The sequence below is a fragment of the Pantherophis guttatus genome, chromosome 8 (assembly GCF_059756535.1).
Source record: "Pantherophis guttatus breed Tessera chromosome 8, ASM5975653v1, whole genome shotgun sequence".
Lineage (NCBI taxonomy): Eukaryota > Metazoa > Chordata > Lepidosauria > Squamata > Colubridae > Pantherophis > Pantherophis guttatus.
Window position 1 is genome coordinate 5,180,034 of NC_142070.1, and position 25,770 is coordinate 5,205,803.

At 42.0% G+C, this 25,770-nt stretch overlaps 1 protein-coding gene across 8 annotated transcripts in view; it reads left to right on the forward strand.

Moving 5' to 3' along the window:
- Positions 1–25,770, forward strand: part of CTNNA2 (catenin alpha 2) — a 575,368-nt gene that overhangs the window by 163,233 nt on the left and 386,365 nt on the right. For all 8 annotated transcript variants that reach the window (XM_087874837.1, XM_087874835.1, XM_087874839.1 and 5 more), the window contains exons 5-7: positions 175–294; positions 2,568–2,834; positions 13,013–13,216. In XM_087874837.1, the coding sequence (XP_087730963.1) occupies positions 175–294; positions 2,568–2,834; positions 13,013–13,216 (591 nt within the window). The remainder of the gene's footprint in view (positions 1–174; positions 295–2,567; positions 2,835–13,012; positions 13,217–25,770) is intronic.

Genomic DNA, 25,770 nt, shown 5'->3' on the forward strand with positions numbered 1-25,770 from the left:
ACCCCCTGCTCAGGCAGGAAACCCTATATCATTTCCAACCCTGTTGTTGTTGTTGTTGTTGTTGTTGTTGTTGTTGTTGTTGTTGTTATTATTATTATTATTATTATTATTATTATTATTATTATTATTATTAAATCATAGACTGCACTCTCAACTTTCTATCTTCCTCTCCAGGTAGAGGAAGCGTTAGAAGCCGTGAAGAATGCCACCAATGAACAAGACCTTGCAAACCGCTTCAAAGAATTTGGAAAGGAGATGGTGAAGCTTAATTACGTAGCTGCTAGAAGACAACAGGTGGGCGTACAGAAAGGGGCATCCTACATAATCTGTAGAATGACCCCGGGTTTCCTCAGTTCCCCCAGACATTTGGATATGTGCTTAAAGCAGCCCTGTTTTGATATGGTGGTGGTATTATTATTATTATTATTATTATTATTATTATTATTATTATTATTATTATTATTATTATTATTATTATTATTATGTTTTATTTACCCAGGGGACAATGGGTTATTGTTTTAATTGTTGATCTTTGTAGGCTGCCCAGAATCCCTGTTGTGAGATTGGATCAATATAATGTCAGAGTTTGTTGCAAAAATCAAGCACACACAGGCAGACTGATGCAGTAGGATTCATTAACTTCTTTATATACATAATAATGCATGAAGATAAATGTACAATACCAATATAGATTCTTCTTCAACGTAGTAGCAGTTACAAGCAAAACACAAGGCAGGAGAGAACAGTTAGTTTCATTTCAGCAGAGGAGACTAGTTTCAGTTTCTCTGCACAGACTCAGAAGCTGCAGACTAAGACACACCCTGGCTCCAGACTGTCTCAGCTCCCAAACAGCCCTCATTGGCTGACAGTTGCTATGCCTATACATTGGCTGACCTTGTTACCATGTCCTATTCCAGTTGATGAATATACTCTGACATAAGACAGACAGACAAAAAAATAGATAGATAGATAGATAGATAGATAGATAGATAGATAGATAGGAGAAGAGAGGAGGGAGGGGAGGGGAGAGGAGAGGAGAGGAGAGGAGAGAAGAGAAGAGAGAAGAGAAGAGAAGAGAAGAGAAGAGAAGAGAAGAGAAGAGAAGAGAAGAGAAGAGAAGAGAAGAGAAGAGAAACAGATAGACAGACAGTATTGTTTAGGGATGATAGATGATCCTTGAGCCACTTTCCCTGCTGTACATTGCTTAAGATTTGGAACAGAGTTAATTCACCTTCCTCGTTACTTATCTTTTTCATTCCAGGTGGCATGTATACCTTTGTATTTCGAGATATCTGAGCATCTTTATCCACCTTTTTAGGTCTGGTTCATCCATGATGGATGGAGAAGTTTGGAAGGGCTCGGAGGCTCCCTTGTACTTATGGATAACAATTGGCTTCTCTGCCGAGGCACTGATTTAATAGATATTATATAGACTCTGTGTGTGATTGAGTGCATTTTTCATTTTCTAGAATTCTAAAATTCCTTATTGGCCAAGTATGATTGGACACACAAGAAATTTGTCTTTGGTGCATAAGCTCTCAGTGTACATAAAAAAATACCTTCATCATGAATCATAAGATACAACACTTAGTGATAGTCATAGGATACTAAATAAGCAATCAACATAAATCATACTAGGAAACTAAATAAAACAATATAAATCGTAAAGATGCAAGCAATCAAGTTATAGTCATAAGTAGAAAAGGAGTTAGGTAATAGGAAGGATGAGAAGAAGAATAGTAATACAGTCTTAGTAAATAGTGTGACAGTGTTGTGGGAATTAGTTGTTAAGCAGAGTGATGGCATTCGGGAAAAACCTGTCCTTGTGTCTTGTTGTTCTGGTGTGCAGAGCCTATAACCGTGATGGTGAATCTATGGCACATGTGCCACAGGTGGCATGTGGAGCCGTATTGGTGGGCACGTGAACTCAGCTACGGCGTGCATGCATATGCCAGCCAGTTGATTTTCGGGCCTTCTGGGCCCATCGGAAGTAGGGAAACAGGCTGTTTCCTGCCTCCGGAGGGCCTGGGGGGGGAAGGGCCACTTTTTGCTCTCCCCAAGAGGCTGTGGAGGGTGAAAACAGCCTTCCCCACCCCCCAGAGGCCTCTGGAGGCAGGAAATGGCCTGTTTGCCGACTTCCGGTGGGACCGGAAGGCCCGTTATTTGCTCCCCCCAGGTTCCAGAGCTTCTCTAGGAGCCTGGGGAGGGTGAAAACGGCCTTCCCCACCCCCGCTACTGGGCCCAACATGCCATCGCGTGCCAAAAGCGGTGGGAGCGCAGGAAACGGGGTGCATAGAATTAATGGGTGTGGGCACAGACGCATGCGACCCCCCCCTGCACTCCCATCGCTTTTGGCACGCGATGGCAAAAAGGTTAGCCATCACTGCCCTATAGCGTGATTTTGAGGGTAGAAGTTGAAACAGTTTATATCCAGGATGTGAGGGGTCTGTAGATATTTTCACACCCCTCTTTTTGACTCTGTGCAGTATACAGGAGGCCCTCAATGGGGGGCAGGTTGGCAGCCCTTGTTGTTCTTGTTTTCATTTTTCTGTTGCTCTTTCAAACAGGAGCTAAAGGATCCCCACTGTAGAGATGAAATGGCTGCAGCTCGTGGTGCCTTGAAGAAAAACGCAACAATGCTCTACACTGCTTCACAAGCTTTCCTCCGCCACCCGGACGTCGCAGCCACCAGAGCCAACAGGGACTATGTCTTCAAACAAGTCCAGGAAGCCATTGCTGGAATTTCCAACGCAGCTCAGGCCACCTCGCCCACCGACGAGAACAAGGGTCACACTGGGATTGGGGAGCTCGCTGCAGCCCTGAATGAGTTTGATGTAAGTGTGACTTTCAATTGAAGAGAACATTTGTAGCTCAGGGTTGAACTGTGCGGGGTCCTTGGTGCTCTCTCTGAGCTTTTGCTGCAGACATTCCATTACCAAACTAGGTAACACCGTCAGAGTTAGTAGGGAGTGAGGTGTGCTCTCTGTTTAGATACTAGTGGCTTCTCCTGTCAGTATGGGTGAGAATGTTTGTGTTGGTTCCTTGATTGGGATATGTCTATGGAGATTCTCTGTCATCCAAGAAGCTTCTTCAGAGCTGATGGACTTTAATCAGAGCTGAAGAAGCTTCTTGGATGAGAAGCGAAACGTCTTCCAAGAAAAAAAAGAAAGTCTGGGGAAAGAAGGAAAGGAAAAGAGGAAGAGAAGGGAAGGGAAGGGAAGGGAAGGGAAGGAAAGGAAAGGAAAGGAAAGAGAAGGAAAGGAAAGGAAAGGAAAGGAAAGGAAAGGAAAGGAAAGGAAAGGAAAGGAAAGGAAAGGAAAGGAAAGGAAAATGTCTATGGAGATTCTCAATCATCCAGGTCAAAGGTGCTTTTTCAAGAGGCAACTGGACTTCCTGTTTTTTCTGGAAGACTTTTCGCTTCTCATCCAAGAAGCTTCTTCAGAGCTGATGGACTGTAATCAGAGCTGAAGAAGCTTCTTGGATGAGAAGCGAAACGTCTTCCAAGAAAAAAAAGAAAGTCCGGAGAAAGAAGGAAAGGAAAAGAGGAAGGGAAGGGAAGGGAAGGAAAGGAAAGGAAAGGAAAGGAAAGGAAAGGAAAAAGGAAAAAAGGAAAAAAGGAAAAAAGGAAAAAAGGAAAGGAAAGGAAAATGTCTATGGAGATTCTCAGTCATCCAGGCCCTGGTTGTCCCAAAGGTGCTTTTTCAAGAGGCAACTGCATTTTCTTGTTTCTTCTTTGAAGACGTTTCGCTTCTCATCCAAGAAGCTTCTTCAGCTCTTGATTGGGGTATTGCTTTCTGTGTGATTGTTTGTCTGAATCGGTAGTTCTAGAGATAGTAGTTCTAGAGTTGGAATTATCAACTCAGTTTGTCTAGAGTTGGAACCACCAACACAAACAAATAAGCAGTAAACAACAACCTAATCAAGGAATCAGCAAGAAGAAAACAATACTCCCACCAACCCCAAACTGAGAGCAAACCCCACTCCCTTTTAAAACTGATGATGTTACCTAGTTGGGACATAAAACATCTGGAGGAAACAACTGAGATCAGAGACCACCAAGAACCCCACAGTAAGTGTAAATTTTTAAAACGAGAGAAAAAGGAAGACATTGTGTCTAGATATCTAACATCTTTAAATACCGTGTTACCTTTGGTCTCAAATAATACCGATAGTTTCTTAAATATTTCTTTTCACTTATATATTATTTTCAAAAGCGATCTGCTCTTTTTTCTATCACAGAGGTTTCACACTGGCTAATAAGCACAAAACAAATGAATTAAAAAAAAACCTGTTACAGTACTAGAATGTTTTTGGGGAAAAGTGAGAATATAATAGACAAAGATTAAATTCAGTAAACAAGCACATAAGGCGGAACATTCATTGATAATAACATAATAAAAAGCTTCGAAGAGTTGAATATATATTTTTTTCTTCTGGCTCTGAGAAGTTAGACAGAATATTCCTGGGCATAATGCACTCCTCATCAGTGACCAAATATCTTTCGTTAAACAAATTACTGCAATTACTGCAGGTTCGAATCTCACCAGGCTCAAGGTTGACTCAGCCTTCCATCCTTTCTAAGGTAGGTAAAAGGAGGACCCAGTTTGTGGGGGCAATAAGCTGACTTTGTATAAATATACAAAAGGATGAAGGCTATTGCTTAACGCATTGTAAGCCGCCCTGAGTCTCCAGAGAAGGGTGGCATATAAATCAAATTAAAATTAAAAAAAAGGGGGGGGGGATGAAGCTGTGGCTAAAATCTTCGTTAAACCGGCTCTTTCGGGCACAGGCAGATTGTCTGGTGCTCAGATAATTAATTTGGAAGCCAATAAAATAGCAAGAAACTTTTATGGTTTGGGAATTCAGTGAAATCACACTCCTGCAGCTAGATTTTCCACGGAGTCATAGTAAGCCTGGCTTCCTAGTTTCAAGCTGTCATGGGGATGGATTGCCCAATTAAATCTAATTATGCTAATTGGATTAGAGAGCTGAATATAAATCCTTTACTTCGGCATTTCTTTTGTTTTAGTAGAAAGGATTAATGTGAGATGCTGCGATCTGTCCCTTAAGTTCAGTTTTTCTCAACCGTGGCAACGTAAAGAAGTATGGACTTCAACTCCCAGAATTCCCTCGCCAGCCTTGCTGGGTGGTGAATTCTGGGAATTGAAGTCCACATCTCTTCAAGTGGGCAAGGTTAAGAAACACTGTCTAAGTCCACATAGAAAGCCAAAATATAATATTTGATAATGTGTCCTTTTCTGAATTTAGAGCAGAGGTCTCCAACCTTGGCAACTTTAAGCCTGGCGGACTTCAACTCCCAGCATTCCCCAGCCAGTTTGGCAACAATAAAGTTGCCAAGGTTGGAGAACCTTGATTTAGAGAACATTCTTGATTTATTTACCTTTTTAAAAAAAAAAAAAACTTATGTAAGACCTGTTTCTAGGATATTAGTTAGATATGGAAGAATGTGGATCTTGTTTACTTTTACTTTTATTCAAAGAGAATTGCTACTTTGGTCACTAAACAAACTGTTGCAAGTCGAGGACTCTCTGTATTACGTATGCGGGGTTTAATATTCTGTAACATTTTTATTCCTGGTTTTTACCATCAAAAATTAGTCAATCGTCTTGACTTTAATTTGGGATTGTCCACGTAAAGGACATTTTATATATTAATTCCTCCCGGGGATTGTGATTCCTTGTACCCAATCCTCGTTTCTAAACAAACCACAAACGACAACCAGAATGAAGCTCCTTCCTTTCTCAAACAATCATCTCGAAAAAGGATTTAAAATCTGGTCAAAAGTGGCAGCATCTGCCCGCTTCCACAAAGCACTAAGGAGAGAGCGAGAAAGCTTTCAAGCAGGGCGAACACTAAAGAGGGAGCTGCAGAGACAAGGTCGCTTAGCGCACAGCAGTCCACAAAAGTTTCTGCGGGAATAAAAGGTTCACCACTGGAGTGCAGAGCAGGTGCCTCTTAGAGCCTGCTTTAATGCAGGCCAATTGCGTAGCTGCAGAATTGTGTTTTCCGCACTGAAAACGGAGGGCAACATTAAGGGAGGAAATGGCATTACACTTTGAGCAGTTGGAACAGCAAAACAGCCCATTGTCCACAGTACGAAAAAAACCCAAACCCTAATGCACAGAATAAAGAACAGAGCCTTCTTCGTTTTTGTGGTAGCTGCTCCGATTACTTGTAGCTCCTTCCTAAATACAGGCAGTGGTGGGATTCAAATAATTTAATCCCTACGCACGGTCACTCAAGCACTCGTCACTTCCTGCCTGGACTACTGCAATGCTCTCTACATGGGGCTCCCCTTGGGGTGCACCCGGAGGCTACAGTTAGTCCAGAATGCGGCCGCGCGGGGGATTATGGGAGCGACGGGGCGCTCATATATGACACCTCTCCTGCGTGAGCTGCACTGGCTTCCGGTGGTCTTCCTGGTGCGCTTCAAGGTGTTGGTGACCACCTTTAAAGCGCTCCATGGCTTAGGGCCGGGTTATCTGCGAGACCGCCTTCTGCCGCCAATAGCCTCCCACCGACCGGTTCACTCGCAAAGAGAGGGCCTCCTCAGGGTGCCGTCGGCCAGACAGTGCCGGCTGGCGACCCCCAGGGGGAGAGCCTTCTCTGTGGCAGCACCCACCCTCTGGAATGACCTACCCCCTGAGATACGCTCGATATCAGACCTCCGGACTTTTCGTCGGGCCCTGAAAACACACCTATTCCATCTAGCTGGGCTGGCTTGATCCCATCCTCTCAGTTTTAATTGAATTTGGTTTTAATTGGGTTGTTTTTAATATCTTGGGCTGAAATTATTTAATTGTTTTTTAAATTGTTTTTAAATTTTATATGCAATGTTTTATCTTGGCTGTACACCGCCCTGAGTCCCGCAGGAGAAGGGCGGTATAGAAATAAAATTATAATAATAATAATAATTTAACAACCAGTTCTCTGCCGTAATGACTGGCTGGGTGGGCGTGGCCAGAGGGTGTGACTTTAACTTTAACTTTTATTTAATTTGTATACCGCCCTTCTCCCGAAGGACTCAGGGCGGTGAACAGCCAACAATAAAATACATACATACAAAATTTAAAAAACAGAACTAAAATCGAATTAAATAATTTGTCCCAGACAGATTAAAACCCCAATCAATTTAAAACAGATTTAAACTTTGAAAATTAAAAGATATTGAAAATATTAAAATATTAAAATTGTTTAAAATTTGTTTAAAAAGAGGGAGAAAGTCAGGCCAGGCCCGCCTGGTGAAATAAAAAGGTCTTTAGAGCGCGGCGGAAGGTGCGCAGATCCGGGATCCTCCGTATCTCCGGGGGGAGCTTGTTCCAGATAGTAGGTGCCCCCACAGAGAAGGCTCTCCCCCTGGGGGCCGCCAGTCGACATTGTTTGGCTGACGGCACCTGGAGGAGCCCCTCTCTATGAGAGCATATGACAAGCAGCACTTGGCCTCCCTGCAGTGTCCTGGGAGCAAAAATGGACTGCGGGGGGTATGTGCCACCCCCGCCCCCTGTTTTGGGCGTAGTAGGTGTCTCTGCAGCCTCCTGGGAGCAAAAACAGGCCGCCGGGGGAGGTACCGCACCCCCTGTGCCCCATTTTGGCCCCAGTAGGCCTCCCTGCACTTACCTGGGAGCCAAAACAGGGCGCGTGGGGACTTCTGGAAGGGGCAGGGCAGGGAGGGGCAGAGCCAGCCAGCAATTTAACAACCAGTTCTCCCGAACCAGCCCGAACCGGCTGTATCCCACCATTGAATACAGGTAATCCTTGACTTGAGACCGGCTATTTAATCACCCTTTGAAGTTTACAATGGGCCGTGGAAAGAGCACTTTTGCAGCCGATAAAACAGGGGTCCCCAAACCCTGGTACGCAGCCCATTTACCGGGCTGTGAGCCATTCGGAACCAGACCGCAGAAGCAAGAGGGTGGGGGGTTCGGGCTCCATATGGAGCTTGAGAATTTAGAAAGATTATTTCTTGTGCTATAGCGACATCTAGTGGATGTTGCATCCAACAATTTCTTCTCTTCTTTTGAGTATATGTGGGCTCCACCAGCATATCAAAGCAAAGACACCTTCAAAAGAAGGGCAGAAATATATATATATATATATTATTTCGACAGCTGCCTGTCTCACTCATTGACCACGGGCAGCTTACAATTCCAAAAGTATAAAAACCATCAAACAAACACAAAGGCGTTTTAAAAACAATAAAAGCATCCAAAATAAATATACACAGCTGCCAATATATGAATGTATGTATGTATGTATGTATGTATGTATGTATGTATGTATGTATGTATGTATCTATTTCTCTTTAGCCAGGTTCTTTCTACGTAAATTAAGATTTTTATGCAGCCTAAGTTCAGTGAAATCACAATCCACTAGTTTCTAGGCTTTTTTTTTCCTGGCAGCCAGCAAACACTCTGCTGCCCATTGGGAGACTAAGATTAGTCATATCATATATATATATATGATCTTACCGGCTATGGTTAGATTAGGTTTAGGTTTATTAAATTTGTATACCGCCCTTCTCCCGAAGGACTCAGGGCGGTGAACAGCCAAGATTAAAATACATACAATATAAAAATGAAGATGAATTAAAACAGAATTAAATTAAATTGGCTTCCCAAAATTTAAAACCCTTTGCCCATAAAATAACCCATTAAAATTTTAAGCCAGCCCGGCTTGCTGAAATAGGAAGGTCTTCAAAGACCTGATGATATATATATATATCATTAAAAAGAGATCCAACTTAGAACTAAGGCCAAATTTCCTGACGGTGAGAACACGACCACATGTTTTTTTTTTTAATTTTTTTTAAAAAAATTTTTTAATTTGATTTATATGCCGCCCTTCTCCGGAGACTCAGGGCGCCTTACAATGCATTAAGCAATAGCCTTCATACTTTTGTATATTTATACAAAGTCATCTTATTGCCCCCACAAACTGGGTCCTCATTTAACCTACCTTAGAAAGGATGGAAGGCTGAGTCGACCTTGAGCCTGGTAAGATTCGAACCTGCAGAAATTGTTTATTGGACCCGTGTCCCTCCTGGTTGGTACTGGCTTCCCGGGACGTGACACGAGGCTGGCTCCAGAAGATGGTTAACGCTTCTTTGAGTGAGGGGGTCCTGCCGGCTGCTTTGAAAGAAGCGGTTGTGAGGCCCCTCCTCGAGAAGCCCTCTCTGGATCCGGCTGTTTTGGCTAACTATTGTCCAGTCTCCAACCTTCGCTTCATTGCGAAGGTTGTTGAGAGTGTGGTAGCGCAACAGCTTCCCCGGTACCTGGATGAAGCTGTCTATCTAGACCCGCTCCAGTCCGGCTTCCGGCCTGGGCACAGCACAGAAACGGCATTGGTTGCGTTGGTGGATGATTTCTGGAGGGCTCGGGATAGGTGTTGCTCCTCTATGCTGGTCCTGTTAGACCTCTCAGCGGCTTTTGATACCATCGACCACGGTATCATGTTGCACCGGTTGGCGGGATTGGGGGTGGTGGTTCTGCGGTGGTTCTCCTCCTACCTCTCTGACGGGTCGCAATCTGTGTTGACAGGGGGGCAGCGGTCAACCCCGAGGCACCTTGCTTGTGGGGTGCCACAAGGGTCGGTCCTCTCGCCCCTTCTGTTCAACATTTATGTAAAGCCGCTGGGTGAGATCATCCGGGGCTTCAGGGTGGAGTTCCATCAGTACGCTGATGACACCCAGCTGTACATCTCCACCCTAGGCCACCCCAACGATGCCCTTGAAGTGATGTCCCAGTGCCTGGAGGCCGTGCGGGCCTGGATGGGGAGAAACAGGCTCCGACTCAACCCCTCAAAGACCGAGTGGCTGTGGCTTCCAGCGTCCCGATATAGCCAGCTGACGCCATCGCTGGCTATTGGGGGCGAATCACTTGCCCCCACGGAGAGGGCTCGTAACTTGGGCGTCCTCCTGGATGCACGGCTGTCTTTAGAAGATCATTTGAGGGCCCTGGCCAGGGGGGCTTTTTATCAGGTTCGCCTGATACGCCAGTTGCGCCCCTTTCTAGATCGGGACTCCCTATGCACAGTCACTCAGGCACTCGTCACTTCCCGCCTGGACTACTGCAACGCTCTCTACATGGGGCTCCCCCTGGGGTGTACCGGAGGCTCCAGCTGGTCCAGAACGCGGCCGCACGGGGGATTATGGGGGCGACGAGGCGCTCCCATATGACACCTCTCCTGCGCGAGCTGCACTGGCTCCCGGTGGTCTTCCTGGTGCGCTTCAAGGTGTTGGTGACCACCTTTAAAGCGCTCCATGGCTTAGGGCCGGGGTACTTATGAGACCGCCTTCTGCCACCAATAGCCTCCCACCGGCCAGTACACTCGCACAGAGTGGGCCTTCTCAGGGTGCCGTCCGCCAGACAACGTCGGCTGGCGACCCCCAGGGGGAGAGCCTTCTCTGTGGTGGCGCCCACCCTCTGGAACAACCTCCCCCCAGAGATACGTACAATAACAGACCTCCGGATTTTTCGTCGGGCCCTGAAAACCTATTTATTTCAACTAGCTGGGCTGGCTTGAGTTAAATTTTAAATTGATTTTAAATTGGGTTGTTTTAATTTACGGCCAAAATATTTAATTATTTTAAACTGTTTTTAAATTTTGTATGTTCTGTTTTTTACTTTAGCTGTTCACTGCCCTGAGTCCTGTTTGGAGAAGGGTGGTATAGAAATGGAAACAAATATAAATATAAATATAAATATAAATATAACATTATCCCCCCAAGCCACACCCACAGAACTCGTAGTAACAAATTTTACATTTCACCACTGCTTCCACGTATCTGCCTGGCCTAAAAAACGTGCCTAAATAGAATGGCATAGAGCCGGGGCATACTGGTTTGGGTGAACCGGTCCGAACCGGCTGGATACCACCTCTGCTAAAGATCCTTTTTTAATGTTTTCTGTCATTCTGGGCTTGAGCTTTTCCGATACCTACTGTGAGTGGTATAGAATCTAGGATGGGCTGGTAACACGGCATTGAGATAACCAATTCTGCAAAAGAAGCATATACCGTATTTTTCGGAGTATAAGAGGCACCTTTTTCCCAACTAAAAGGGGGTGAAAATTTACGTGTGTCTTATACACCAAATGTAGCCCTGCCCACCCACTGGCCCCCACCCTTTGGCCTCTGCCTCGCAGCAGTTACCTCCTTGCAAGCAAACAGCAAGAAAAAAACAGCTCCTTTCAGCTTCAGCACAGCCTAATTAGCACACGTTGATTGGATCGGCCTTCCGACCCTCAGCTGATTTGCTCTCAGCTGTTTTGTGCAGGGCTCTGCTGCTTGCTGCAAAGAGGTAAATTGCTGGAGCAGATTTTTTTTTCTCCTTGTGCTAATCAATCTATGCTGAAAGTGAAAATGAAAGTAAAGCAGGCTGTTTGCTGTTTGCTGCAACAAGGCAGAATTGCTCAGAGGCGGAGGCAGATTTCTTTTTCTTCTTTTCCTCACCCAAAAAGGTAGGAGCGTCTTACACTCCGAAAAATACGGTAAGTCATTGTGGATTCTGCTTCACCGCCCGCCCTTCAAATCAAATTGCAGGAGGCTGAAGGAGGCGTTAATGCAATGATAGAGCGATCTCCAAAGTGCGCCAAGCAAGGAAATGGTTCCCTTCCCGCCAGAACAAATATTGCTTTCTATTGCTCTGTAATGTCATACTTCTCACTGCTCCTTCAACGGCGGCCGGATAACTCTTGTTGCCTTACACAACGGCAAGCTAAAGATGAATGCGATTAAGGGGCAACAACATCAGGTCTAATCTGTTTTTAAGTGGCGTTCAATTCTGGTAATCTGGTTTCGAGAATGTACCTTTGCTGCCCACGAAGATTTAATCCTTTCTAAATGCTGGGTAACTGACCTTGGTTTATATTTGGTTTTTTAAACTTTGCTGTAGAATTCTTTTGTTGGAAAGTTTTAGATTCTCATCCCCAAAGCAAGGAATTGGGGATTACCGTTTCCTAAAATCTTTTTGCCTTTGTGGACATAGGAGGAACATAACTGAGTTACAGGAATATGGCGGAAAGTATCAGGTTCTAGTTGGCTTCGAAATGCCATATATAAACAAGACACAAATAAGCGTCGATGGAGATTCCCAATCATCCAGGTCACGGTTGTCCCAAAGCTGCTTTAAAAACCTAATTATTTATTTACTTAACCCAAATAATTGCTTTTTTTCAAAAGGCAACTGGACTTTCTTGGGGTTTTTTTTTCCCCCTTTGAAAAAAAAGAAAAACCGAAGAATCTTCTTGAATGTGAAGCGAGACTTTTTCAAAAAACAAACAAACAAACAAACCCAAGAAAATCCAGTTGCTTTTTGAAGAAAAAAAACTATTATTTGGCTGAAGTAAATAAATAATTAGGTTTTTAAAGTTCACTGCTATATTTTAATTGCTGGCTTTAATCTTTTAACTATTTTTTACTTGTTTTATAATCTGTAAACTGCCCAGAATCACCTTGTAGGATAGCTGGGCGACAAAGTAATTAAGTAAGTAAGTAAGTAAGTAAGTTAGTAAATTAGTAGGTTAGTAAGTAAATAAATTAGTAGGTTAATAAGTAAGTAAATTAGTAAGTTAGTAAGCAAGTTAGTAAGTAAGTAAGCAAATAAATAAAGTTACATTTCTTCATTGTTAGTTTCTAAGTCAATTTGAGTATTAATATTCATTATTTTAATTGTGTTAATGTTTTATCTGGTTTTAATTGCTTGTAATAAAAACAGAATAGATAAATAATAAATAAATTTCATAGATAGATAGATAGATAGATAGATAGATAGATAGATAGATAGATAGACAGACAGACAGACAGACAGACAGACAGACAGACAGACAGACAGACAGATAAACGTAAGCTGCCTGGAGTCAGCTCTGGGTGAGATGGGCAGCATCTAAGTTTGATAAGCCGTATCAATAAATAATAATTATTTCTCTTTCAAACCCCTGGCGCTACTCAGTCGTAGCTTTTACAAACTCCCCTTTCTCGCTTTGATTTTTCGCAGAACAAGATCATTTTAGATCCCATGACGTTCAGCGAAGCCCGATTTCGGCCCTCCCTCGAAGAGAGATTGGAGAGCATCATCAGTGGGGCCGCCCTCATGGCCGATTCGTCTTGCACCCGCGACGACCGTCGGGAGAGAATTGTGGCCGAATGCAACGCGGTGAGGCAGGCCTTGCAGGATTTGCTGACCGAATACATGAATAACGTAAGTGATCCTCCACCTTTCCTTTCTTCTCTCTTCCTCTCTGGATGGTTGAAATTATCTCGCGTGCTTGGTTGATGGCATCCACCCTTGGTGGTCCCCAAAGGTGGTCCATTAAAATAATGTAGGGAATGCAACTTTTGGAATCCTTTGAAGTGTGAAACGGTCGAAGCTGTGTTGTGGAGTTTGGTCCTCAATGACATTTGAGTTTTGGAAGATGAACCAGAGTGAACCCCGTGATTTCCTTAGTAGAAAAGGATACATCTTTAATCATACATCTTTGGTAGGGGCACATTGCTTTCGCCATTTTTTATTTAATTATCCCTCCAGAAGATCAATAATTTATTTTATCCCGCAGCACCATTGTATATAGCAGAGGTCTCCAAACCTGGCGACTTTAAGACTTGTGGACTTCAACTCCCAGAATTCCCCAGCCAGCTCTTTGTTTCACTTTGCTGTCAAGATATATTATGCTTACTGCATACCCACCGTCTATTAAGAAAGTTATCCTATGTGGCTGGCTGGGGAATTTTGGGAGTTGAAGTCCACGAGTCTTAAAGTTGCCAGGTTTAGGGGACCCCCTGGTATACAACACATATTATAAATAATGGGATAAAATCGAAATAGAACTACAGATTGGAAGATGCAAACCTCAGGTAAAGTGTTAAAATATTTCCTTTGCCCCCCATAGTTTGAGACACGATTTACTTCTTTGTTTAACTGCTGGAATCAATGTTGAAATCTCTTGGCTGATGTGTGGGTAGAAGTAGTGAAATCCATCAGGAAAGATAGATGCTTGTTAAGTGTGGCAGTGTGTGAGTTATTAAGAAAGTATGTCTTGCGTGGGCTTTCCACAGCTGTTGAGTTACTATCTTTATGGCCGTGGTTACAACAAAATCTTTGAAACATATATTACCACGCTTAAAATTTCCAGGCACAGAAAACAGAGTGTTTTGTGACATAATCGCCATTGCTATATAAAGACTTCCCTTTACGGTATTGAAGATATCTCCAAATCTGAACCATAAAAGATTGTTTAGCCAAACACAACTGATGGTTTTGCATTGGTGTTTACTGTCTTGAAGGGCACAACACAAAGGCCTCCAGAACACTTTGTACAATTTCCTAGCGTGTTGCCAAGAATCAAATTCAACAATATTGATATGACATATTTGAAATTAATAGCGGATTATGTATTTTCACTTTAGAAGGTAATATTCATCCTTTTGGCTATTTCAAATGTGTTCGTAACGAACTTTTGAAACAGCCCATAACTATATTATTGAAGAGTGGAGACAGAGGGATACTTCTTAAATTTGGAGAAGATTCAACATCATTTATTAGTAAATGATAATAAATTGCAGAAAAACCTTTCAGAAGGTTTCAAGCATCCTAAATATGATTTAAAGTTTGATTTTAAAAAATGATGAGACATAAGAACGGAAGATACCTGAGATTTGACATTGTCTTAATTTATCTATGAAGGCAATTTTCGATGCATTGGGTTGGAGGAAATGTCCATCTGGGTTCAGTTCCAAGTGGGGAGAAAGACACTGGAAACATGGAGGCTGCTTGGAAAGATGGTTTAATGGTGGACAGGACCAACATGGTTTGAAGTCCTGGGTAGCTGACCACATGGAGTGGACAGTGAGATATATTTATACCCTCTCTTGGGCTTTGAACTTGCTTCCTGTTCTTGTGGCAAGGGCATTGGTTGTCAGAGTCCCATGGGCCCCATCCAGGGGCAACTTTGTAGGTTGTCTTTGAGTCCCAGACTTGATTGAACCTTGCTGGGTGATGCAGTCTTCATGCCATTTGGTGAGATGGGTAGAGGGCTAATCCTATTATGGCCTGAGGGTGATGGTCTTTTGTTTTGTAGATAAGCTGGCCCAGCCTTTTGTCTTATAGATAGGATGGCCCAGTCTTTCTGGGGCTATTAAAAAAGTTTCTCCTTTTCTCATCCAGGGAGGTATAATATTCTGCCTTTTAAATATTTCCTAGAATATTTCACTCTTCTAGGAGAGGGGTGGGTGCTAACTTCCTACAATTGAATGGCTTTTATTTATCAATCATATGGATCTGACTTCTTTCTTTCCCAAGTGGAACATTCCAGAGTCTGAAATGGCTTGCAATGTTTTCTGAAGTGACAGTCAGGATGTCTGGTGTTTAAAGAAAACATTAGGACTTCAAAAAAAAAAAAAAAAAAGTGGGGGGGAAGAGTGTCTCCCCCCCCCCAGTAAGGTCAAAGAATTTGAAAGAATACAATGAACCTTGTTAATAAAAATGGTGAAAGTTCGTAAAGATTATTAGGTGCAAATAGAAACGCATACTATTTCCATAGGAAGGACGATAAGGCAGGATAAGGCAGGTTCAATTGGTTATTTTATTCAAAGAGAGAAATATATTTATACATGTTTTTTGCATGGATATCACTTTTGGATTTTGTCCTTGTGATGAAAAAAAAAAAACAACAACCTGAAACTTTGACTTTGGTTTTGTTGATCAGATAGATTTGTCATGGCTAGTTATATACTAATGTGTAAAAGCAAAAAATTGAGGCTGGAGTGTTTTTATCTTATTCTCTGCTGAAAAGAGTCAGATGTCAACATCTTTTTTTTTTCTCCTTGTAGCTCACATTTTCTTTTCCCCTCTCTTTTTTCCTTCCCCTAATTTCTTATTTCTACTTTTCTTTGTATTTTATATATTAAAGAAAGAAAGAAAGAAAGAAAGAAAGGGAGAAAGGGAGAAAGAAAGAAAGAAAGAAAGAAAGAAAGAAAGAAAGAAAGAAAGAAAGAAAGAAAGAAAGAAAGAAAGAAAGAAAGAAAGAAAGAAAGAAAGAGATGGATGGATGGATGGATGGATGCAGATGCCAAGAAAAGGCGGTTTTAAGTTGAAAGTTGTAAAATAGTGAATTGAACTGGCTGTTTCCACAGTCTTTCTTCTAGAATTATTGTAAACTCTAAAATGGATTTTCAGTAGACAATTAGAAAAGGTTGGTTTGTTCTCTCTCTTTCTTTCTCTCTGTTTTTTCCCCCAATTTTTTAGTACCGTTTCCCCCAAAATAAGATATACCCTGATAATAAGCCCAATTAGATAACTTATCTGGTGTTAAATACCAACAGTACATCATCTTGTAGAACTTTGCTTTTAGATTATAATGCAATGTGGAAGCCAAGATTTAACCACTGTTTGCTGAGCTTCTTCCTGCTGACAAACGGAAGGGACCATCCTTCTAACCCTTGAGTTTGAAGAGTTGGAAGTGCCCAAGGTCAATCCGTGTGGCAGGGAACAATAAATTATATTCACGAGACAGCAAGAGATATCCATCGCTGTCTCTTATCTGCCTCCAGTGATTGGTGTCAGCCTTGGATAGCTGAGTCATCTGGATTGTCCAATTTAGTTATGGTACCTTAGACAAGGGCCATCTATCAATGGATCCCATCATCGTAGTTCTGGCTTTTCAGGGAATGCTTAGAAAATCAAAGCTATTAAAGGTAGCATTTGTAAATAATTAACTACTTCAGTGTAAAGCCCAGTGAAGTTCTATCGGAGTTTTTAATCACGGATGGGGTTCAAGATTGCCACTTCCTCTTTCTTTTCTTTTCTTTTCTTTTTTCTTTTTCAACCCAGTGAACTTGATGGGTTGGGAGGAAGCGGCTTGCCGATAAATTTCCCATTCATCTAAATGTCAGAGTAATTAATTTTTTATGAAGCAGGTGTCAAAACTCTTGTTTGAAGAGATCAGTGAGATCCCAAGACATTGTTTTTAAAGCTCTTGAACAGACTTTCCACTTCTTTCTTATTCCAGGTGCAGGAATAAATGGACGAACGAGTAGATAGATGAATAAATTTAATAGACAGGTTGACCAAACGCACGATACCTTGTTGAGAACTTTTTAGTATGGTGGATAGTTATTGTTTTGTAAAAACATGCAATTAGCAATAAACTTTAAAACATGTAATTTAAAGCAACATGTCCAACATACAAGTAGTCCTCGACTTACAACTGGTCATTTAGTGACCGCATTGGTGACAGGAAGGGCATCTGGCCAGTAAACATTCAGCTCCATTCAGTTGCCCAGACTCCACCCTGCAAGGGATTATGGGGGTCGTTAAAAGATGATGATAGCACTTAGACTTATATACCGCTTTACAGTGCTTCACAGCCCTCTCTAAGCGATTTACAGAGTCAGTCTTTTGACCCCAACAATCTGGGTCCTCATTTTACCCACCTTGGAAGGATGGAAGGCTGAGTCAACCTTGAGCTGGTCAGGATCAAACTGCTAACAGTTGGCAGAGTCAGCCTGCAATACTGCAATCTAACCACTGGGCCACTACTCCTTCTTTCTTTCCTTCCTTCCTTCCTTCCTTCCTTCCTTCCTTCCTTCCTTCCTTCCTTCCTTCCTTCCTTCCTTCCTTCCTTCCCTGCCTCCCTCCCTCCTTTCTTCCTTTGCAAGAAGTAGCATTTAGACTCCTATACCGCTTCACAGTGCTTTTACAACCGTCTCTAAGCGGTTTACAGAGTCAGCCTCTTGCCCCCAACCATCTGGATCCTCATTTTACCCACCTCGGAAGGATAGAGGAGGGAGAGAGAAGGGGAAGGGAAGAGGGGAGGAGAAGAGGAGAAGAGAGAGAGACAGGAGGGGAGAGGGGAGGGAAGGGGAGAGGAGAAGATAATAGAAGAGGGGAGAAGAAGAGAAGAGAAGAGAGGATGTGAAAAGTGCACCAGGCTTTCCTTCTTACTTCATAAATACTATCTGGGTATCTGTCTGGATTTTATTTCTTCCAACACTTGGAAAAACCAAAATGTTCTCCATCTCACTTTCGCCAAAGGCAGGGCGTCTATAATCGTTTAAATGCACTTCCAGGGAACTCACTTACCAACGAGCAGAATTTTGCTTATCTAGACTGGATAATAAACCAGAGCTGTTAAATAATTTACTTGGAAGATTAATGGTCCCCTTGAAAGGGGCTTGTATTATTTAAATAAGTAGAACCGTTACGTTTTGCTTGTTTAACGATTCTTCCTTTCTCCAAGCCGCCCTAAACTTTTCATAAGGCAAGGTGGAGTATAAATATTTAAGTAATACATACTTCAAGATGTATTTCATTGCTCGTGGGGGTGGAGAGAGGTTACTCACGACAGAAAAGTTTTCAAAATAATCTCCCCGTACCCTGGAGACAGAGTAATAATATAAGATTGTGGGCCTTTGCGAAGACCTCCAGAGATTACTTGTTCAAAGTACCTAATTATTAAAACTGCGGAAAAAGTGGGTTTTGAGCGTGTCATATTTCAGCGAAACCGCCGAAGCGAATCCAGCGTGCTTTTTATTGCAAATGCAATCTTTTCCGCGGTGGAAACGACGAGAGTCCAGTTTCCGACACGACCACTGGATGCCACTGCACCCTTTCTAATCTCCGATATAAAAAAAATTCAGGATCGTATTCCCCCCCTCCCCCACCCATCCAAATGGAAGGGACACGAGTGACATTTGGAATATCTCACGTGGCGCTTCTGTCACGCATAACTTGAAAAATTTTAAATAATGGTCTTTTTACGGTCAAGATGCCTGACCTGAACATGAGAGATGGAAACAGCTGGATTCTTTCCACCGTCGATAAAATCCATTGTTTGAGCACTTGGTATATTGCTGGTTGTGTGACATGTGTGGCTGTGTGACTCATGCCCAAGCGCCAGGGAAAATGGCTCTGAACTAATCTCTTGGAATCTGAGAAAAGTAGGGAGGGAAAAAAAAGAAAAGAAAAAGAAAGAAAGGCAGAAATTTTGCAACTTTTAATGAAAAGTATTCCAAGGAGTAGTCTTTATCAGAGACCGGGCCTTTATCCGAGAAGACCGTTCATTAAATTAAATTTTAGAAAATAATGATGAAGAGAATATAGAATAGAATAGAATAGAATAGAATAGAATAGAATAGAATAGAATAGAATAGAATAGAATAGAATAGAATAGAATAGAAAATATGGAATGGAATAGAATAGAATAGAATAGAATAGAATAGAATAGAATAGAACAGAACAGAACAGAACAGAACAGAACAGAACAGAACAGAACAGAACAGAACAGAACAGAACAGAACAGAACAGAATAGAATAGAATAGAATTTTTTATTGGTCAAGTGTGATTGGACACACAAGGAATTTGTCTTAGGTGCATACGCTCTTGGTGTACATTAAAAAAAAAAGATTTTTTCATCAAGAATCATATGGTACAACACTTAATGATAGTCATAAGGTACAAATAAGCAATCAGGAAACAATATCAATGTAAATCATAAGGATCCAAGCAACAAAGTTACAGTCATACAGTCGTAAGTGGAAGGAGATGGGTGGTGGGAATGATGAGAAGATTAATAGTAGTGCAGACTTAATAAATAGTTTGACAGTGTTGAGGGAATGATTTGTTTAGCAGAGTGATGGCGTTCGGGAAAAAACTGTTCTTGTGTCTAGTTGTTCTGGTGCGCAGTGCTCTATAGTGTTGTTTTGAGGGTAGGAGTTGAAACAGTTTATGTCCAGGATGTGAGGGGTCTGTAGATATTGTCACAGCCCGCTTTTTGACTCGTGCAGTATACAGGTCCTCAATGGAAGGCAGGTTGGTAGCCATTGTTTTTTCTGCAGTTCTAATGATCCTCCGAAGTCTGTGTCTGTCTTGTTGGGTTGCAGAGCCAAACCAGACAGTTATGGAGGTGCAGATGACAGACTCAATAGTTCCTCTGTAGAAGTGTAGAAGTGACAGCCAAAGTGTTAGCTGTAGCGGTTCTGAATCTGCAGCTTGGATTTAAATTATGTTGGCACATGCATTAAGATGGGATCTGTTGATTGGCTGCTGTATGGCAACATAGCGGATTAGTAAAGCAGATTTCCAAAGCACCTGAAGGCCAATCACGGAATAACGGATGGAAACCAATCAAGGAGAGATTCAAGCTGGAAATGAGCGGGAATTTTCTGAACAATCAACCCGTGCAGAAGTTGCCTTCAGAAGTTGTGGGAGCTTCATCATTGGAAGCTTTCAAGCAGAGACTGGACTTCCATCTGTCAGAAATGGTGTAGGTCTCCTTCTTGGGCGGGGGATTGGACTAGATGACCTACAAGATCCCCTCCAACTCCGCTATTATGTTAGTAGACCCCCATTTTATCTTTTTTTTTTTTTTGAGAATGGTTTGACACAGGTTCTAATGGAGCCCAAAAGTACAGGTAGTCCTCGGCTTACAACCGTTATTCATTTATTGACCAGTCCAAGTTACAATGACATTGAAAAAGGGGCGGATGTCTGGATTTCACACTTACGACCATTGCAGCATCCCCATCATCACGTGATCAAAATTCAGAGAGCTTGGCAACTGACTCATACTTACGACCGTTACTATGTCCCAAGGTCACGGGATCCGCTTTGGCGACCTTCTGACGAGCAAAATTAGTGGGGAAGCCGGACTCACTTAACAACCGTGTTACTAACAAGTGCAGTGATTCACTTAACAACTGTGGCAGGGAATATCGTACAACAGGACAAAACTCACTTAACAAATGTCTCATTTAAGAAAGAGGAATTTTGGGCTGGTCATAAGCCGAGGACTACCTGTAATATTCCAGCAATTTTTACCTGTTACCTGGCTCATTTCATTACTTATTTCATTTTATTCTATTCCAATGGCCAATTTGGTTAGTATGAACCTGGTTAGTGGAACAGGTTTTAGCCATGGAATAATGTTGGTTTAGTATTGGAATTAAGACAGTTTCTAACTTCAGTAACTATAGTGGACCAGACCAAGTTCTGAAGTATGAATATCTGATATTTTTGGAGTCTAATGCTTGGTTTAGGGTTCTTAATGGGAGACATTGTCCTTTTTTCAGTGTAAAACTAGTGAGTAAAGTTCCTTTGGTCTTCAAGTGTAAATTTAATTTAATAGAGTTATAAAGTTTTTCCTGCATTAGGCAGAAGAGGGCACAGTTACATACTACAATACAATTCTGCATCGTTGAAATATCTGTATTCTGCTCTGCTACAACTGTAATAAAATGAGATTTAGTAATCATAAACAAAGTGCAAACCTTAGCTTTATGAGGTAGCGCAGGGTTTTTTTTTTTAAAAAGGCATTGTACTAAAGAGTTCTGTAGCATAAAATAAATATGCAGGTTCTTTTACGTTTTAAGATAAAACTGCAAAACACGTTGCTGAACTTTTTTTAGGCTAAGCTTCAGGGCGATTTTGGCATTAGACATTATTGCAAATTTCTGGTGTAGGAGGCAGGTAAATATGCACAAGATATGTAGATTAAAAATATAAACATAAGTATTAAGAAAATGCTAAAAATTACCCTGGCTATAAAAGATACCCAGATTGTTATGAGAACACTAGTAACCCAAATGCACATTTGACAGAGCAAAAGCCTCCCACAGTCTATTTTGGGGAGAGCAAATGTTTATGTAGTTGCAAACTGTGATTTTGGTAAATGAAACCTGGTTTTTCATTATTTCATTTTCATTTCAAGCTGCTAGTTCGGGATTGAGGTTGCAAAGCTGTCTGCACATACAATATTTCACGCTAAGTATGCACACTCAAATTCTGAAGCGCAAGGTTCAGCATCGGACCCTAAGGTAAAGGTTTCCCCGCACATGCGTGCTAGTCATTCCCGACTCTAGGGGGCGGTGCTCATCTCCGTTTCAAAGCCGAAGAGCCAGCGCTGTCCGAAGACGTCTCCGTGGTCATGTGGCCGGCATGACTAAATGCCAAAGGCACACGGAACGCTGTTACCTTCCCACCAAAGGTGGTCCCTATTTTCTACTTGCATTTTTTACCTGCTTTTGAACTGCTAGGTTGGGAGAAGCTGGGACAAGTAACGGGAGCTTACCCCGTTACGCCGCACTAGGGATTCGAACCACTGAACTGCCGACTTTCTGATGGACAAGCTCAGCATCTTAGCCACTGAGCCACTGCATCCCTCCATCAGACCCTAACATACCCTTAATATTGTCAAGGTAGTAGTAACAGAGTTGGAAGGGACCTTGGAGGTCATCTAGTCCAACCCCCTGATCACGCAGGAGACCTATACTAGGGATTTGAACCGCCAAACTGTTGGACCTTTCTGATTGACAAGCTCACTGTCTTAGCCACTGAGCCACCTATTCTTTGTACTGTGTCACTATCATAACTGAAATGTTCCCCCTTCGTTTAATTTTACAGGTCAAGAATGAATGAATGAATGAGTCTGTGTGTATGTGCGTACAGGTAGTCCTTGACTTAACGACCACAATTGAACCCCAAATTTCTTTTTTTTTCAATATTTTTTTTTTATTTTATAAGCTATAATAGTTTCAATTTCAATTGAACGGTGTGTTACCTGGGTACATGTTATTTAAAAAAAAATAATGATCAAACTCTTTACAACAGTATTCATTGCATTAATATTAATTATATAATAATAATATTTACTTATTCGTTTTAATAAATCTCCCTTGTAACATTCTTTTCTTACATTTCCATATTTTTAACTTCTGTTTTTATTAGCCAACCGTTGATAAAACAAGTCCCATGTCAAAAAAATATCCAGTCTCCTCTTTTTTCCTTAATTGTCATTGTTAATCTATCCATTTCTGCACTCTATTTTTTAACAATTTAATAATTCTGCATTCTATTTTTTTTAAAAAAAATACGTTTTCATCTGTCGGGATTTCTTCACTTTTCCATTGTTGTGCAAATACAACTCTAGCTGTAGTTAGTACATGTAAAATCAAATATATTTTCCCTCTATCATATTTTTCCCGTGGTATGCCCAACAAAAATAATTCAGGTTTTGAGCCCCAAATTTCTGTTGAGACATTTGTTAAATGAGTTTTGCCCCATTTTATGACCTTTCTTGCCTCAGTTGTTAAGTGAATCACTGATGTTGTTAAATTAGTAACACGGCTGTTAAGTGAATCCGGCTTCCCCATTGATTTTGCTTGTCAGAAGGTCGCAAAAGGGGATTGCGTGACCCTGGGACACCGCAACGGTCATAAATATGAGTTGCCATGATCAAAATTCAGACGCTTGCCAACTGGTTCATACTTATGACCGTTGCTGTGCCCCGAGGTCATATGATCCCCTTTCTCAATCTTCTGACAAGCAAAGTCAATGGGGGAAGCCACCGGGTTCCTAATTTACCAACTGCAGTGATGCACTTAACAGATGTGGCAGGAAAAGTTGTAAAGTGGGGCAAAACTCACTGAAGAAATGTCTCACTTAACAACAGAAACTTTGTGCTCAGTTGTGGTCGTAAGTTGAGGACTACCTGTAAAGAGATCCTGACTTTCAAGGACCTTCAAGCACATATCTCTGCAACTCCATGCAATCTCCACTCCCAATTTCCCACAGCACCAAGTGTGGCAGCCCTGAAGATCCAAAGAAAAAGTGACAGCATCCCCCATGGTTACACGATCAAAATTTGGGTGCTTGGCAACCCAGAGTGTATGGATGATTGTTGCACATCCCAGGGTCGCCATTTGTGACTCTCCTAATTGCTTCTGACAAGCAAAGTCAATGGAGGGGAAGCTGGATTTGCGGGAGGGTCGTGTAATTCATTAAATAACTGCAGGTATTCGCTTAACAACCATGAGGAAAAACAATCATAAACTCAGGTGTGACTTATTCAACAACCAACAGCAACAGAAAAGTCTGGGACCGATTGTGGTCATCAGTTGAGGATTATATCTCGACAGTTAGATTCATAGTCGAAGACTATGGGTTGCCACAAAAAAGAGGGGAGGGTCAAGCTCTTCTCCAAAGCACCTGAGGGTAGAACAAGAAGCAACGGGTGGAAACTAATCAAGGAGAGAAGCAACCTAGGACTAAGGAGAAATTTGCTGGCAGTGAGAACAATTCATCAGTGGAACAACTTGCCTCCAGAAGTTGTGAATGCTCCAACACTGGAAGTTTTTAAGAGGAGGTTGGATAACCATTTGTATGAAATGATATAAGGCTTCCTGCCTCAGCAGGGGGTTGGACTAGATGACCTCCAAGGTCCCTTCCTACTCTACTCTACTCTACTCTACTCTACTCTACTCTACTCTATTCCTCTACTCTACTCTACTCTACTCTACTCTACTCTACTCTACTCTACTCTACTCTACTCTACTCTACTCTACTCTACTCTATTCCTCTACTCTACTCTATTCTACTCTACTCTATTCCTCTACTCTACTCTACTCTACTCTACTCTATTCCTCTACTCTACTGTACTCTACTCTACTGTACTCTACTCTACTCTACTCTACACTATTCCTCTACTCTACTCTACTCTACTCTACTCTACTCTACTCTACTCTACTCTACTCTACTCTACTCTTCTATTATTTAAAGTATGACTTAGAAACCTCCTAACTAAAAACCTAAACATTATTAGGGTAGTCTCTAAAATATAGGGTGTTCCAAGCAGCATGGGTTTTTTTTAAAAAAAAAAGATCCCAAAAGCCTCAATATTTCTCTATATCAAAAGAGTCCCGAGGATTGCAGTCTTGATTGGTACAACAACACATTTGTTTTTTTTTTCTATGAGCAATCAACACCCACAAATCCTGGCATTTCATAATTATTTTTTCAATTAGAATCATAGAATCATAGAATCAGAAGGGACCTTGGAGGTTTTCTAGTCAATCTCCTGTCCAAGGCAGGAGCCTTATACCACCCCAGTTCAAAGATTGTCCAGTCGATTGTTGCAAAGCTCCAGAGATGGAGCACACACCAACCCAGGAGACAATGGATTAATTGCTCCGGCTGTCAGAAAAAAAATCCTCCTGAGTGGGATGTCTCTTTGACAAATTTCCATCCATTGCTTCCCACTAGTTTTTACTACATCCAAATCCAAACCTCTGGCAAAGTTTCCAAAGAATTTTGACAACTCGGCCACGACGCTGTTTGTAGGGCAGTTTCTATTTTGCTGCAGCCGCTGATCAAACAGTCAACCCGTTTCCTCCTTTTTTTCTTTTTTTTTTCACTACAAAGGTGACATTTGCTGCTGTTTGTTACGTGTTGAATATTCACCTGCACCCAATTAGTTGGCTAAGGTTGTTCGGCAAGCCACTAAAAATAAAGTCTTCAATTTCTCTCCTGATCTTAACCAGTTCCATGCGGGGGTTTTTTATTGGCTTTTCCTTCCATGTTCTTCAAGTATTGACCATGCCTTGGCTTGTTCTTCCAATTAACGAATTGGTATTCAATTGTTTCGTCTCTATAGTCAGCCTTCACCTTGGTTGTTTACAAAAGCTTTCCTAGTTTGACTTCCTTCAGCAAGGATTCTTGACTTTTCTTAATACAGGCCGTGCCTTTTCTTCCTCTGCTGTTTGTTTCACCTGTACAAATCTTCTAGTCCAGGGGTGTCAAACTCAAGGCCCCCACGGGCCGGATTCGGCCTGCAGGGTGCTTAGATCTGGACTGCAGGCCCGCCCTGGAAACAGCGAATGACCGGCTTGTGGTGCCTCTTGCAGTGAAAACTGAGCTTGGGAGGACCATGTGCCGCTCCGTTTTTGGCCGGGCTCCATTTTCAGCCACGACGGCCTCCTGCAGC